Source organism: Herpailurus yagouaroundi, unplaced genomic scaffold (assembly GCF_014898765.1).
Source record: "Herpailurus yagouaroundi ecotype Mexico unplaced genomic scaffold, PumYag 77, whole genome shotgun sequence".
NCBI lineage: Eukaryota > Metazoa > Chordata > Mammalia > Carnivora > Felidae > Herpailurus > Herpailurus yagouaroundi.
The window spans coordinates 49,017,983-49,033,877 of record NW_024412388.1 but is presented as its reverse complement, the minus strand read 5'-3'; the positions used below and the strand labels follow the sequence as shown (position 1 = coordinate 49,033,877).

General features: G+C 43.6%; 1 protein-coding gene across 1 annotated transcript in view; it reads left to right on the top strand.

The window, feature by feature from the left end:
- Positions 1-592: 592 nt before the first annotated feature.
- CYP2J2 (cytochrome P450 family 2 subfamily J member 2) overlaps positions 593-15,895 on the top strand; it is a 32,481-nt gene continuing 17,178 nt past the window's right edge. Inside the window, exons 1-4 of the mRNA XM_040470424.1 lie at positions 593-866; positions 11,295-11,457; positions 15,138-15,287; positions 15,691-15,851. Of these exons, the coding sequence (XP_040326358.1) occupies positions 657-866; positions 11,295-11,457; positions 15,138-15,287; positions 15,691-15,851 (684 nt within the window). The 5' untranslated portion in view covers positions 593-656. The remainder of the gene's footprint in view (positions 867-11,294; positions 11,458-15,137; positions 15,288-15,690; positions 15,852-15,895) is intronic.

The following is a 15,895-nucleotide window of genomic DNA, read 5'->3' as shown; positions in this document are numbered from 1 at the left end:
TGCCACTTAACCTCTCCGTGTCAGTTTCCTCCACGCAGGACGGAAGTAAAAAGAGCATCTCTTGCGTAATTTGGTCAGAATGAAACGCTTCACGGACAGACGCGAGGGTGCTGCCTGGCATTCAGCGAGGCGCCCAAGAAATGCCAAGTCCTGCCCTTATCAGTCCTGTTCACCCGGCAAGATTCCACCGTTTGGATGAGAGAGGGCGATTGAAAAACACTGAGCTCCAGTGCCTGTGGCGCTCTCGAGGAGATGCACCACGAACCCAAGATCCCCAGTGGTCTCAGACGGAGACGCGCTTTCTAAACAGAGAAGAACAACGCGCCTGGCCTGGCCTGTTCCAGACGCGCGGCGCGGGGCCGCCCACGACTTCGGTGCCAGGCTTTCCGGAGCGCAGCGCGCCCGGGCGGGGGCCGGGGTCCGGGGTCCGGGGAAGGAAGCAGGGGAAGAGGAAGTTCACTGGGCGCGGCAGCAGGCGGGCGGGGCCAAGAGCCGGGACCGAGCAGGCGGGCGGGGCGCAGTGGGGGAGCTCGGCGCGGCAGGGGCGGGGCGCGGCGGAGTCGGGGGCGGGCCGGCAGTGCCGCGAGCTCGGCTGCAGGGACCGGCGGGGACGTCGCCTGCTCCGAGCTCAGCCGAGCGAGAGGACTTTGCGAGCCATGCTCGCGGCTGTGGGCTCCCTGGCGGCCGCCGTCTGGGCAGTGCTGCATCTGCGCACGGTCCTGCTGGGTGCCGTCGCCTTTCTGTTCTTTGCTGATTTCCTCAAAAGACGGCGCCCCAAGAACTACCCGCCGGGCCCCGTACCCCTGCCCTTCGTGGGCAACTTCTTCCATCTGGACTTTGAGCGGTCGCACCTGCAGCTTCAGCGGGTAGGAGCGGGTGAAGGTGCCCTGACCCTGACCTGCGGGACAGGGGCCGTCCCGGGGATCGAGGGCGGGAGGCTGGGGGGCTGTGCAGCTAGCTAATGCAGGGACCCTGGTAAACCCTGCTTTGAGCCCCGGTTTCCCAATGGTCAGTTGGCATGATTACACCTGCCCTTTCTAGAAGTGAAATAATAGTCACTGTTTACTATTAAAGTATGCCAGACTTGCTACATTCTTTATTGTGTATCTTGTGAAATGTTACTGGAACAGCGTATTTAGGATACGATCACTTTGTCCTCTTTAATATTTTTATCGTTGGGGGAAAAAAACGCTGTACTTAACCTTCTTTGAGGCTGTGTTTACTGAGTGTAAAATGGTGACAGTACTACCTAAATCCTCACCACTTTTCAATAACTGAGCCCCTCGCTTTCAATCTCTTCTCCCTGCGATCTGCTGTTACTAAAGTAATCGTTGTAAAATGTCATCCCTCGACTTAAATTTTCTTAGTGCTTCCCACTGCTTTCCAGAGTGAGGACTTATCTGGGAGCCCCTTGGAACTCTTTCTGACTAAGCCTCTTTCCACCTTTTTATAATCATATCCCGCCAGGGCTCCTTAACCCTGGCTCCTCTGATTTACTTAAAATTCCCTCCAACATCCAAACTTCTCCCAAGAATCCTCAGCTGGTTTCCTACCACTCAGCACAGGCACCTAGCTGAATGACAACACTGTGATAGGTGGTTGTGAAGGTTAAATAAAAACAATGGTCAGACTTGGCTTTTACTAGGTGCACAGTATTAGTCCCCTTTCCCTAGACATGCCTGGAGCACTTTAAACACATGTCTATACTCAAGTACAGAGGGAGAAGGTTTTATCACTTTCTTGGAGAAACACCCAGTTGGTAACACTAAGTGACAGGATTAGTCACAGAATTTTAAAGCGAGGCTCCTAAACCTATACCCATGTTTAAGAAATGTGTTGTTCAATTTCCAAGCATTTGGAAATTCTCCTGCTTGCTTTCTGTTAATGATTTTTCAGTTTGTTGCCATTATGGTGAAAGGACATAGTTTGTCTAATTTCAGGTCTTTTAAATTTGTTAAAGTTGGTTTAATGACCCAAGATACAGTCCCATGCATGCTTGAAAAAAAAAAAAGTATTCTACAATTTGGGGGGTGAGTGTTCTGTATATATCAATTAGATATCATTGGATGATCCTGTTAATTTCTTCTACACTCTGACCTCTTATCTACCAATTCTATTAATCGCTACGAGAAGCATGTTGAAGTCTCCAACTCTAACTGAAGGTTTGTCTATTTTCCAATTCCATTCTGGTGGTTTTTCCTTTATGTATTTGCCATTTCTGTTATTTGGTGCATACACATTAAAATTATTATATCATCTTAGTGAACCGACTCATTTATTATTATGTAATATCCCTCCTTATGTCTGGTGATTTTTATTGCCCGAACTTTAGCTGATATGATGTGACCACACCAGCTATCTGTTGATGATTATTTGCATGGTATATGCTTCTTCATACTTTCGCTTTTAACCTGTTTGTATCATTATATTTGAAATCAGTTTCTTGTAGACAGCATATAGGTGGGTCATTTTTTTTTTTTTTCCCATTTTGCCAGTCTCTGTCTTTTAATTGGTGGGTTTAGATCATCTTATTTATTTTCTATTTTTCCCTCTTTTTTATTCCCCTATTTATTATTTTTCTGTTTTCCTGTGGGTCACTTGAACATTTTTTTTTAGAATTCCATTTTAATTTATTTATTGTGCTTTTCAGTATATCTCTTTGCATTGTGTTTAAGTGGCTACCTAAGGATTATAATAGGCACATATAGCTTATTGTCATCTACTAGTGTCAATATTTTGCCACTTCAAGTTCAATGTGGATACCTTACAAATGTTAGATCCTTTTATCCTCCCCGCTTTACACTATTATTGTCTTAAATATGATCTCTCTATGGGGCGCCTGGGTGGCTCAGTCGGTTGAGCGTCCAACTAGGTTCAGGTCATGATCTCACGGTTTGTGAGTTCCAGCCCCGCCTTGGGCTCTGTGCTGACAGCTCAGAGCCTGGAGCCTGCCTCGGATTCTGTCTCCTTCTCGCTCTGCCCCTCCCCACTTCTGCTCTGTCTCTGTGTCTCTCAAAAATAAATAAATGTAAAAAAAAATTTTTTTTAAATATTATCTCTCTATATATTGAAAACCACATCAGACAATATTATAAACTTGCTTTTAACTGTTAAGCACATTTACTCATTTATTTACCCTTATTTTGCTGTTTCTTTATTCACAGTTTTCCAGATTTCTACCAATATCATTTCTTTTCTACCTGAGGAACTTTCTTTAGCCCTTCTTTTAGAGTCAGTCTGCTGGCAAAAAACTTCTCTCAACTTCCGCTTACCTAAAAAATGTCTTTATTTCACTTTTGTTTCTGAAGTATATTTTCATTTAATATAGAATCCTAGGTTAACAGTTTCTTTCATTCAACATTTTAAAATGTTGTTCCACTTCTTTCTGGCCTCTGTGGTTTCTAGTGAGAAACCACATTTGAATTGCTGTTCCCCATAAGTAATCAGTTGTTTCTCTCTGCTGCTGTCCAGAAGTCGTTTTGCTTTTAGTTTTCAGAGATTTGATTATGGTACGTCGTGGTGTTGATGTCTTTGGGTTTATTGGGTTCTTGGATCTGTAGGTTGATCTCTTACCAAAGCCGGGAAGTTTTCAGCCATTGTTTCTTCAATATTTTTTCAATTCCACAGTCTTTTTCCTTCCTTTCTGGGACTCTTGGACACTGATGGTGCAAATGTTAGATCTTTTGTTATTCTAACGTAGGTCCCTGAGGCTCAGTTTTTGTTCTTTTCGATCTGTTTTCTCTGTGTTGTCCTGACTGTATACAGTCTGTTGATCTTCTCAAGTTTCACTGGTTCTTTTGTCATTACCCTTCTACCATTGATTTGCTCTCCTGAGTTTTTGTTTAGATAGTTGCATTTTTAAGTTTTAATTTTTCCCTTTGGTTCTTATACCTATCTTTTATTTCTTTGGTAAGATTTTCTATTTAAAATTTTTGAGAGTATTGGTAATTGTTAAAACATATTATAGCTGCTTTAAACACTTAACCCTATAAAGTTAAAAGCTTCTGTCCTGGGGCACCTGGGTGGCTCCGTCAGTTAAGCGTCCCACTCTTGATTTCGGCTCAGGTCATGATCTCAGGGTTTGTGAGTTTGAGCAGCACATCAGGCTCTGCCCTGACAGTGCAGAGCCTGCTTGGGATTCTCCACCACCATCCCCACCCCTCTACCATTCAGGCTGTCTCTGTCTCTCTCCAAATAAATAAATAAATAAACAAACTTTAAAAAAAACCACCTCTGTCCTATTAGGCTAGCCTTTTTCTGAAACTTTGTCTAGAGAAAGCAAGCCTTTCTTGGAGTTATTTTTGTCTGTGCCAATTAGTGTCATGAATAGTAGGGGAGTAAAATGGAATGCTTTTACTCAATCTTGTATGAAATCATAAATTTGATATGTGCCTCTGGTTTACTACTAAGATAGACGTGATTAGAAAGGGTAAATGATTTGCCTGTCATAAAACTGGCTAGTGATGAAACCGAGGCTAGGATCTTATCCATGGCCCGATGTTTTTTCATCAGAACTATTAAATTTTACTGCATACAGGTTTGCATTTTTTATGTATTTGGTTGTAAAACAAATGGAGTCAAATGGTGTATTTAGTTATAACTAAATTTACACTCTAGCAGTTCGGAAACATTAAGTACCAACTATTTGCTAGATCCTGTATGAGGACTTATCTGTTCATTTTCATTTACTCTTCACAAAAGACACACAGGTTCGTCATTAGCTGGTGCGGTTTCCACTTTGCCACTGAGGAAAGTGGCTGCAAATAATAAAGTTGTCTGCTTGAGTTATTCAGCATAGATGACGGCAAAACGAGCACTTCAATCCAGAACTGTTTGACACTTACACCTATTCTGTACTTGGGCTACTTGACTTTTCATGACAGTGAAAGGATGACTAATTTATCCATGGATTCATTTATCGGACACACGTTTATGAAGCGCTTACCGTATGACAGGCACAGCACAAAACAGTATATGATGCAATGTGTGGTGTAGACTCTTGGTAACCAAACGAAGTATCAAGAGATGGGATCCCTGGGAACGGGAAACCCTAGAGATAACGTCGTGTAGAATGTTGGAATAAATTGAGCTGAGCGTTAAATGGATGTTAGGCAAGTGGCCACGCGGAGTTCAGGGGACAGGAGATTTTAAATGGGACAAAGTGGCGTGAGCTAAAACACAGCAACAGCACCGTGAAGAAACTAGCCTGTTTAAATGGTACGATGGGAACTTTCCTTGTATTTTTCCCCCTATATTTTAAAACTTTCTCTATCATGGCTATATGGCCAATTAGAGGAGCATTTATCCAAATAAGAGAAAAGCTTATTGTACTAAAGTGGGAAAATGGTAGATAAGATGGATAAATGTATTAGGTAGGGTACACATTGAGCTGCTTATAACAGAGACCCCAAAATACAGTGGTGTAAAAAAAGATTGAAATTTACCTCTCTCCCACAAATGAGTTCAGATGTAGGCAGGAAGCCCGGGATAGGGAGACTGCTTTCTATAGCTCAAGACGCTCCAGAAACTTCATTTCCTTCTTTGTTGTGCTCTGGTCCTGCAACCCCACTGTGTGTACGTTCTGGTCCACGGGAAGGGGAACGGGCTAGGTAGTGCAGTTTTCATTTAAGGATGAGACCCGGATAACGTGCACGTCACCACTACTCATGTCCCACTGGCTACACCTGGAGAAGCTGGGGAATGTGGTTTTTGATTGGAAAGTCATGTGGCTAGTTAACACTTAGTGCCATCACTCACAAAAAGAGAATATCTCCATCCTTTCATTTAACTATTTTTATTTTGCGAGAAAGAGCATACACGTGAGTGAGAGAGGGGGTGAGAGACAGCATCCCAAACAGATAGTGCAGAGCCTGATGTGGGGCTCAAACTCCCGAACTGTGAGAGCATGACCTGAGCCAAAATCGAAAGTCGGACACAGACTGAGCCACCCAGAAGCCCCTCTCTAGAGCGCAGACTTTATGCCCACAAGCTAGGTGCTAAATCTCTGTGCCTACTTTTCTGAATGCTGAAAATGCTTTCTAGGATTGTTATAAGAACCAGATAACTTCATGAATATCAACTTGTTGCCAAAGTGCCAAGCACGTAGTTGATACTCATTTCCACGTCTACCACTATTCCCCTTTCTTTAAAAGTTTAGGGGCGCCTGGGTGGCGCAGTCGGTTGGGCGTCCGACTTCAGCCAGGTCGCGATCTCGCGGTCCGTGAGATCAAGCCCCGCGTCGGGCTCTGGGCTGATGGCTCGGAGCCTGGAGCCTGTTTCCGATTCTGTGTCTCCCTCTCTCTCTGCCCCTCCCCCGTTCATGCTCTGTCTCTCTCTGTCCCAAAAATAGATAAAAAAAAACGTTGAAAAAAAAATAAAAAAAAATAAAAGTTTAAAGCAAGAAATTCAAGGAGAGCCAGTGCTGTTGCATCCCAGGCATCCCTTGTCTGCCTAGTGGCTGGATGAGCTCCACTATTCCACTCTCTGGCCTCTTCCTCATTCCGTTGTCAATATCGTATCAGAATGCCTTTGCTAAAATATACTCCCAGATAGATCAATAACAACAAGTAATTGTGTTATTAATATTAGTATTGTGGCTACTAATCACAACAATCCTAAAGATGGGAACCCGCAATATCCCCCATTTTATACCTTTGGAAATTGAGGTACAGAGAAGTTAAATAACTTGCCACCAAATCACACAGTGTGATTTGTGAGTGGGTTCAAACAGATTTGTATGACTTCACAATCCAAGCTCTTAAACACTCATTTACATTACGTCTCCTATTCTAACATCTTTGGCCTCCTAATTACAAGCAAAACTAGATCCAAACTATTTCAGCTGGCATGAAGGCTGTCCTCAATCTATCTCGGACTGCCTTGCCCAGCCTTGTTTCCTATCTCCTTACTCAAGTGAGGAGATACTTTTCCCAGGAAACCTGTCCTGGTGCCTGGTTCCCTTTATGTGCTTCCTTACTTTCCCTCGTCAAATGATTTTTTGTACAGAGTCGTAAAAATAAGAACTGATTATTTTTCCATATGTTCCATTAGACTGGGAAGTGCTTTAAGTTAAGGACTCATTGTATCCCCAGCCTTTGGCCTTGACCTACCACATGGTCAGTGCTCTTTAATGAACCCTGCATTCCAGTCAAACCACACCGCCTACTTGTCCCTAGACACCTCCATTTTCCTACCTTGTATTTGCGTATCCTGTTCCCACATTACATGTCCTTTTGCTGGCAGCTTTTGTTTAAGATCTAGTTGAAATACCATCCCCTTTTAGAGGTTTTCTTTTTTTTTTTTTTAATTTTTTTTTTTAACATTTATTTATTTTTGAGACAGAGACAGAGCATGAACGGGGGAGGGTCAGAGAGAGAGAGGGAGACACAGAATCTGAAACAGGCTCCAGGCTCTGAGCTGTCAGCACAGAGCCCGACGTGGGGCTCGAACTCACGGACCGCGAGATCGTGACCTGAGCCGAAGTCGGCCGCTTAACCGACTGAGCCACCCAGGCGCCCCTTAGAGGTTTTCTAATACATCTGGGGTGGAAATTCATTTCTTCTTTCAATGGCTTCATGTTCCTTTCTACCAGCACTATAGCATGTATCACTTCTGCTGTGCGTTAGTGTTTTCTGCAGTCAGCATTGCTCAAGAGACTTTGATGCCGTAGGAAAACACTGAATCATATTGACCTTTGTACCGCCCCATGTGTTATAACAATGTCACGGGGTGCCTGGCAACTCTTAAGCATTTTATAGAAACGTGTAGAACTGAACTTGAATTTGCTTTCCACAGACTGTTCTCAGAAGCCTAGCACAGACGCCAAGAACTACTTGTGACGCCAATATTCTTAGCAGGGGCTCATGGGCCCCAAGGGACTGGTGAACCCCTGAAACTACATGCATGACTGTGCTCATGTGTACAGGAGTTTACTGGAGAGCGGATCATGCCATACACTAGATTTTCAAAGGATTCTGTGATTCAAAAAGAGTAAGAGCCATTGTTAATGATGGTTTATTCCTAATTTCATTAGTTCTGTTTTTTTCTCCTGTCCTCCTTCCCCCTCCTCTCTGCCTCCCCCTCCCCCTCTTTTTCTCCTCCTTCTTCTTCTTTGCTTTATTGGATAGAAATAATTGTGGGGGTGCCTGGGTGTCTCAGTCGGTTCAGCATCTGACTTCAGCTCAGGTCATGATCTCGTAGTTCGTGAGTTCAAGCCCTGCGTCGGGCTCTGTGTTGACAGCTTGGAGCCTGGAGCCTGATTTGGATTCCGTGTCTGCCTCTCTCTGCTCCTCCCAACTCGCACTCTGTCTCTCTGTCTGTCTGTGTCTCTCTGTCTCTCAAAAATAATCAAACGTTTTTTAAAAGTTGAAAAAAATACAATACTGTACATATTGGGGAAAAGATGATAAATCTTAGTAACATATAGAAACAACGTGCATTTTAGGGGGGCTTATTTGAATGATACCTGCACACACACACACAGCTCAATGCTGGTCAGAGTTTGGGGGAGCACACCCTCTCACCTGCTGCCCATGGAGTGAGAATTGCTACACTTTTCCTCTCTTTGTGTCTTTGTTATGTTGGCTCTTGAGTTTAAGAACTGAGATGAGGTAGAATCTCTCACAGTTGTCTCTTGGTAATCGTAGTTCACGCACTTGTCTCACTAAACCCTCCCCCCTTCTAATTTTTCATTATTCTAAACATTTATTTGGCTCCACCTTATTATGTAAGCACTTAATCCCACATTTGGGGTTTTTAATCCTTTGTATCAAATTCCCTCTTATTACTTTTGTTCACCTTTTATAGCTCCCACATTAATTCTTTTCTTATTTTTCTATTTTCCTTTCTGATATTAAGTCTATTTTAGCCTCCTGAATCATCCTATTTTTAACCTCTTTTGTTCTCTTACTCATTTGAGTAATGACTTGGTTATGGTTGTACATTCGACAGTATGGTCTACCTTACAAAGTCTTTTCAGATGCCCGGTGGGTCATACGCTTAAATCCATGTAAAGCGATCAGCATAGTGCCCAGCCCAGTGCATGTAGGAACTGTTAGGCAACACCATAGTCAACAGGCTCAGGGAGGTCACTTGACCTATGTTTACACAGCTGAGTATGCCATGAAAGTTTTTTTTTCAATTTTTTTTGTTTATTTTTTTTAACGTTTATTTATTTTTGAAGGAGAGAGACACAGCGTGAGTGGGGGAGGGTCAGAGACAGAGAATCCGAAGCAGGCTCCAGGCTGTCAGCACAGAGCCCGATGCGGGACTCGAACTCACAAGCTGTGAGATCATGACCTGAGCGAAAGTCTGACGCCCAACCGACTGAGCCACCCAGGCACCCCACCGTGAAAGTTTCTGATGCAGTTCTTTTGGACTCATACGTGGGTGGAGAGCTGACAGAGCAGAAACTCTGAAGTCGTTCAGTTCAGCAAATACTAATGGAGTGCTCTGTTTCTTCCAAGTACAAGCTGAGATTCTAGGTTGTACGTGCACATTGTCAGGAGTCATTTAGCTTAATCCGAGATTTTCACCCATTCCAAAAACATCTTTTCTGAATAGAATAAATTAGTCAAGAAATCTTTCTCATAAAGACTAAGAAGTTCATCGAGGCAGTCAGCAAGATGAAACAAAAAAGATTTTGCTTGATTTTTATGGGCCCTTTCCTGCTATGTCTTAGAGACAAAGACGTGTACTTTAGAGGCAGATGAATTTGAGAGGGAATCTTGGCTTTACTCCTTCCAGGGAGATAGGAGCTAGACAGGAACAAAGACTGATGGAAGGCTCTGGGCTGAGAGAACAAGGGAAGATTGAGTTCGGGCTTGGTTTTTAATGTGGGGGCAGGGAGGCGAAATGAGGCTGGTGTAGTCTGTTGTATTTGCTCTGAGCAGGGTGGTGGGGTCTTAGGCGCTAAGGGTGACAAGGGGGAGCATGTGTGCATGGAGACTGAGAAGGAGGGGCCACAGACACCCGGAGGAAATGGGGCCCTTCTGTTTGGTACCACTGTCTGCAACTAGCCACAACCCCGGGTGGACAAGAGGCAGGCGTAGGGTCTACTCAGAGTCGTCTCTTGAAGGAACAAGTCAGGAACCACCTTGATTAGTAGCCATTCGTTCTCATCCAGCCCACTTGCACATCCAGCCCACGTCTGTACACACCACACAGCCTTTCATTCTCTCCCTGCCTCCTTCCCTCTTTCTCTCCCTTCCACTGAACTCTAAAGGCCTGGTGGCTTCTCAGGTTCAAGTCTTTGTCCTCAGATCTTCCCTAACGCCTGGAAAATGCCCTTCACCACTCAACAGCTTTGTCATCTCGGTGACATTACTTCCTCGACGACTCCTTTTTCCTTTTCTGAAAGACAAGGAAAATCATTAATGCCACAGGGTGGCTGGCTGCGAGATCAAATGAGATAAACAGAGAAAGGGGCCTAATATGGCCCCCAGCGTCCATGTGCCCTCCTCCAGCACATCCCCGTGTGCGCTCGTCCTCTCTGTTGCCATGAGCTTGTGTCTTCATCCCTTTGCACACAGAGCCCGTTTGTTCCTCAGGGACTCAAGCGGCTGTGCGCCAGGTACCAGAAAACAAAGTGCCTTTCACACTGTTGCTCTCATTCTTCTTCACAGAACCCTTTAAGGGAGGAACACTTTTTCCTTTTTATAGCTGAGGCTCAAAAACTGTGAAGCAACTTTCCCAAGAGCCACAGCTAGCCAACTATAGAGCTAAGATGCCCACATAGCTCCGGAACTAGAGTGCTTTTCCGCACAGCTGGCCTCAGCCCTGTCATGAATTTTCAGTTGTCTAGCACGTGTTGAGGAAGGGGACATTCTCTTCCAGTTAAACTCTTACGATTTACTGAGAAGTCCATGCTTGCAACCCAGAGTTACACTAAGCATATCAGCTTTTTTTTTTTTTTTTTTTTTGTGAGTCACATGTTCTGAATTCTACCCCCCCTCACTAGACTCTAAGGTGCTCGAAGTTAGAGACCTTGTTTGTTTTATTCTAGTTACATATTCCTGTCTTGTTCTTGGGACAGTGTTGGATGCTCACTCAATTTGTGTAGGTTGAATATATGAATGAATGTTTATAAGGTATAGAAGCACATCCTGGAGCGATTTTAATCCTAGTCTAGCTGAGAGGAAGAGGAAAGAGGGAGCAGAGAGGAACGTTCTCATCATACCAAGGTGCACACACAGACTCTGCTCAGTGCAAGACCTTCCTCAGCGACACACAACCCCTCCATTCCTGGACACGTGGACATGTGCATAATCAGTTGTGACTATTTGACTATTTTTCAGCTTGTGGAGAAATATGGAAACATTTTTAGCCTGCAGCTCGGTGACATGTCTTTAGTTCTTATAACTGGATTGCCCTTGATCAAAGAAGTCCTTGTCGATCAGAACCAAAACTTTGTGAACCGCCCTACAACTCCTATCCGAGGACGTATCTTTAAGAACAATGGTAAGTTTCTTAACTAATGTACGGCGTGTATGCTTGATATTTTTATGATCTGTTAAAGGTGCCCTTGTGACTGTAATTCTCCAATACTCCCAGGGAGCTGGGCCATTATAAAGTTCCTACAATTAAAGAAAGCTGGATTCCCACATTTGCTTATTAAAGGCACCCTCTTAGGGGCGCCTGCGTGGTTCAGTCGGTTAAGCATCCAACTTTGGCTCAGGTCGTGATCTCATGGTTTGTGGGTTCAAGCCCTGCATTGGGCTCTGTGCTGACAGCTCAGAGCCTGGGGCCTGCTTCAGATTCTGTGTCTCCCTCTCACTCTGCCCCTTCCCTGCTCATGCTCTGTTTCTGTCTGAAAAAAAAACAAACATAAAAAAATTTTTTTTTTTAAAAGGCACTTTAGAGAACTTGGCAGGGTCCTGTCAGGGATTTGAGAGAAGCTGTGTCTCCTGCATGAACTCGCTCTGGAAGCACTGATTACTCAGTGAAAACAGGGGAAGAGTCAATGCATTCTTGTTCTTTCTGCTTTCCATTCAAATCTCTTCCCCTGGGAAAATTCATGTGCACCGTTTCCTTCTGCTCCTTATGGGAAGTCCCTCTTCTTGCCTCTAGTTCCTCTGCTTTCTTGTTAGGGCTGTGCCCCACAAGGTATCTCGAGCCTTCCACTCTGTGTTGGAACAGTTTGGCATGAACACTTAAAACTGTCATTAAATAAACATAAACATTTAAAAATCTAAATGGATAACTCAAATGTATTACTCCACCAAAGCAGCCTTTTTTTTTCCCCCAGATGCTTTTTGAAATAGTTTGTCTTTTAACGCTACCTCCACTCCATTTATTATGTGAGGCACGGTGCTAGGTACTAGCAACATGACCATGAGTAGTGCTGACAAAATCTGTGTCCTTAGGGAACTTACATTCTATTCAGAAAGACACTATCAATGAGTGCTAATAACTTAATGCATTAGTATCATTAAGCTGGGTGCAGGATGCATTTATCAGGGGGATCTAATCTAGCCCTGGGATTCAAGGAAAGCTAATGTAAATAAATGGCAATCAATATAACAAAGTGAAGCAGCAGTCAGGCAGAGGGAATAGAATAGGAAAAGTCCCTTAGGTGGGAAGAAGGACAGTGAACTCGAGGAACTGAAAGGTGGCCCATGTGGCAAGTATAGGGATTAAAGAGAGATAATTAGAGGGAAATTCAGCTGCTGAGTGCCAGGAATTGTTCATGCAAGTTCTTGCTAAGGGTGTTGGGTTTTATGCTCAATAACAAGGGAAACTCTAGAATTTTTTTTTTTTAGTGATTTTTTTCATTTTATTTTTTTCATTTATTTTTTAATATGAAATTTATTGTCAAATTGGTTTCCATACAACACCCAGTGCTCATCCCAACAGGTGCCCTCCTCAATGCCCATCACCCACCCTCCTCTCCCTCCCACCCCCCATCAACCCTTAGTTTATTCTCAGTATTTAAGAGTCTCTTATGGTTTGGCTCTCTCCCTCTCTAACTTTTTTTTTCCTTCCCCTCCCCCATGGTCTTCTGTTAAGTTTCTCAGCATCCACATAAGAGTGAAGACATATGGTATCTGTCTTTCTCTGTATGACTTATTTCACTTAGCATAACCAACGGAATGGGAAAAGATATTTGCTAATGACATAATTAGACAAAGGGCTAGTGTCCAAAATCTGTAAAGAACTCACTAAACTCCACACCTGAAAAACAAATAATCCAGTGAAGAAATGGGCAGAAAACATGAATAGACACTTGTCTAACGAAGACATCCAGATGGCCAACAGGCACATGAAAAGATGTGCAACGTCATTCCTCATCAGGGAAATATACATCAAAACCACACTGAGATACCACCTCCTGCCAGTCAGAGTGGCTAAAATGAACAAATCAGGAGACTATAGATGCTGGCGAGGATGTGGAGAAACGGGAACCCTCTTGCACTGTTGGTGGGAATGCAAACTGGTGCAGCCGCTCTGGAAAACAGTATGGAGGTTCCTCAAAAAATTAAAAATAGATCTACCCTATTACCCATCAACAGCACTGCTAGGAATTTACCCAAGGGATACAGGAGTGCTGATGCATAGGGGCACTTGTACCCCCATATTTATAGAATGGTTTCAAGTGGAGAAAGGAATCATCATGTTTACATTGTACATTTATAAAACCTATGTAGGTGGCAGTGTAGAAAATGGTATACAGGGAGCAAGAGACTATTACAGCATTTTAGCTTAGAGAAGGTACTAGCTTGGACTAGGGAGGTGGCAAGAAATGACAGTAGGTTAGGCCAGGTTAGTGGCAGTGAAGATACATAGATTTAAGGTATCCAGGGGGTAAATCCAACAAGATAGGATGACCTAAATCATGGGCGATGGAAAGGAGAGTGAGGTGTTGAGGTGGACACCCAAATGTCTGCCTCATGTGGAAGAGGGCAGGTGTTTAGTTTGGCTTGAGTGGGGAGTTGTATGGAGAGCATCACGAAGCCGATCATGGATACGCTGAGTTTGAAATGCTTTTAAGTCAGCAAAGTCAGGCAGACAGTTGTGTATGTCTGGAGCTCAGGGGCAGAAAGAAGTGGTCACGATCAACAGATGCCATTTAAAAGTTTAGGAGTTGATGAGATTTTTCAGGAATGGAGTATTGAGGGAGAAGAGAAGAGGTGTTAGACCTTATCTTGAAGTACTCCATTACTTCAAAATTTGACAAAAGAAGATGAACCAGCATAAGGCATGGGAAGGGAGAAAATCTGGAGGCCATGCTGTCCTGAGCAACGCTGGAAGGGAGGGCTTCAGGAAAGAAGTGCTCCGTGCTACTGAAAGATCAAGCAAGATAACATTGAAAAGTTTTGACAAAGTTTCAAGATAACACTGAAAAGGTTTGACAACGAGGGCTGCCTCGTGGAAATGGTGGAGGCCAAAGCCAGACACTAAAAGGGGTTGCAGAACACTCTGGAGGTGAAGAAAACAAAGGAGTGTGGCCTTATCTGTGTTGGAAATCAGATGATGGTCTATTGAACACACTGAGTTGTTTCTGGGGTTTTGTTTTTGTTTTTTTTTTTGGGGGGGGGTTGGCTCTTTGCCTTTCCATGTACTATTTCTGCCTGGAATAGTCTTCCTTGCTTTCTTGAGTCATTCCTTCATCTTTCAAGTTCTAGCTTAGATAAGAGTCTCCTGGAAAGCCTTACCTCCTTACGGGTATAGATTTTTCTTGTCCGTGGGTGCATTCTTAGTATGTAGCATAAAATTAATACTTAAATATACTTATGTGACTGGCAATCAAAGCATGGGCTTTGGAATCTAATTTGAACGTCTGTTCAGCTGCTTACTAACTGTAACCTTACAAAGTTGACATTAGCCTTTGTGCCAAGGTTTTCTCATCAGCAAAATGGGAGGGCGACGTAATGATTATACCTACCTCATAGTGTTTCTGTATGTACCAGTGACATAATGCAGTAAAAATACCAAAGCCCCTGTAGTGCCAGCAATGCAATGCAGTAATGCTAGCCACTGTATCTACTGCATATCCAGAGATATCTACTGTATCTCTGGATAGTTTTCAAGTGCCTCAGTGCCCTTTTCCTTCCCACCAATGCACGTTGCCATACCATTTGCCAGATATTTACATTATAGAATAAGAAAACCATAATGTTGGCATTTTTTTTTCCTTCCAGGATTGATCATGTCCAATGGCCAGACTTGGAAGGAGCAAAGAAGGTTCACCTTGGCAACACTCAAGAACTTTGGTCTAGGAAAGAAGAGCTTAGAGGAATGCATTCAGGAGGAGGCCCGTAACCTCATCCAAGCGATAAAAGAGGAGAATGGTGAGTGTTTCCTAGGACAGGTGCAGGAGATTGTGACTCATTCATTCATTGAACAGATGCTTATTAAGTGCCTTACGTACCTAACCTGTGCCCAGCGTTGTGCCAGGCACTGAGCATATTGCAGTGAACAGCTAACCATGACCTTGCCTTCATAGAGCTCTAGGATTAAGTGCAGGAAGATTAATATTAAACACATTACCAGTTTTAAACCGTGGTCATCAGCTTGCCTTCCCAAGTATTGACGATTTGCTATATGTCAGACCCTAAGTAGGGGACTGTGGCTAGAGCCTCATAGGCGATTCTATACTTAAAATGTCCTATGTCCTATGTCCTATAGAGGAGACTCTCTGTAGAAAATAGAAACAAACCAATCCGAAAGATCCGTCTCTTCTTCCACCTCCAGGACAGCCTTTTAACCCTCACTTCAAGATGAACAATGCAGTTTCCAATGTTATTTGCTCTATCACCTTTGGGAAACGCTTTGACTATGAGGATGCACAGTTTCAGGAACTGCTGAGGTTGCTGGATGACGTCACCTTTCAGGAGGCATCAAAGAGATGCCAGGTAAGAGGTTCTCTTTCAATATCTTGGGCTAGAATATTGGAGCC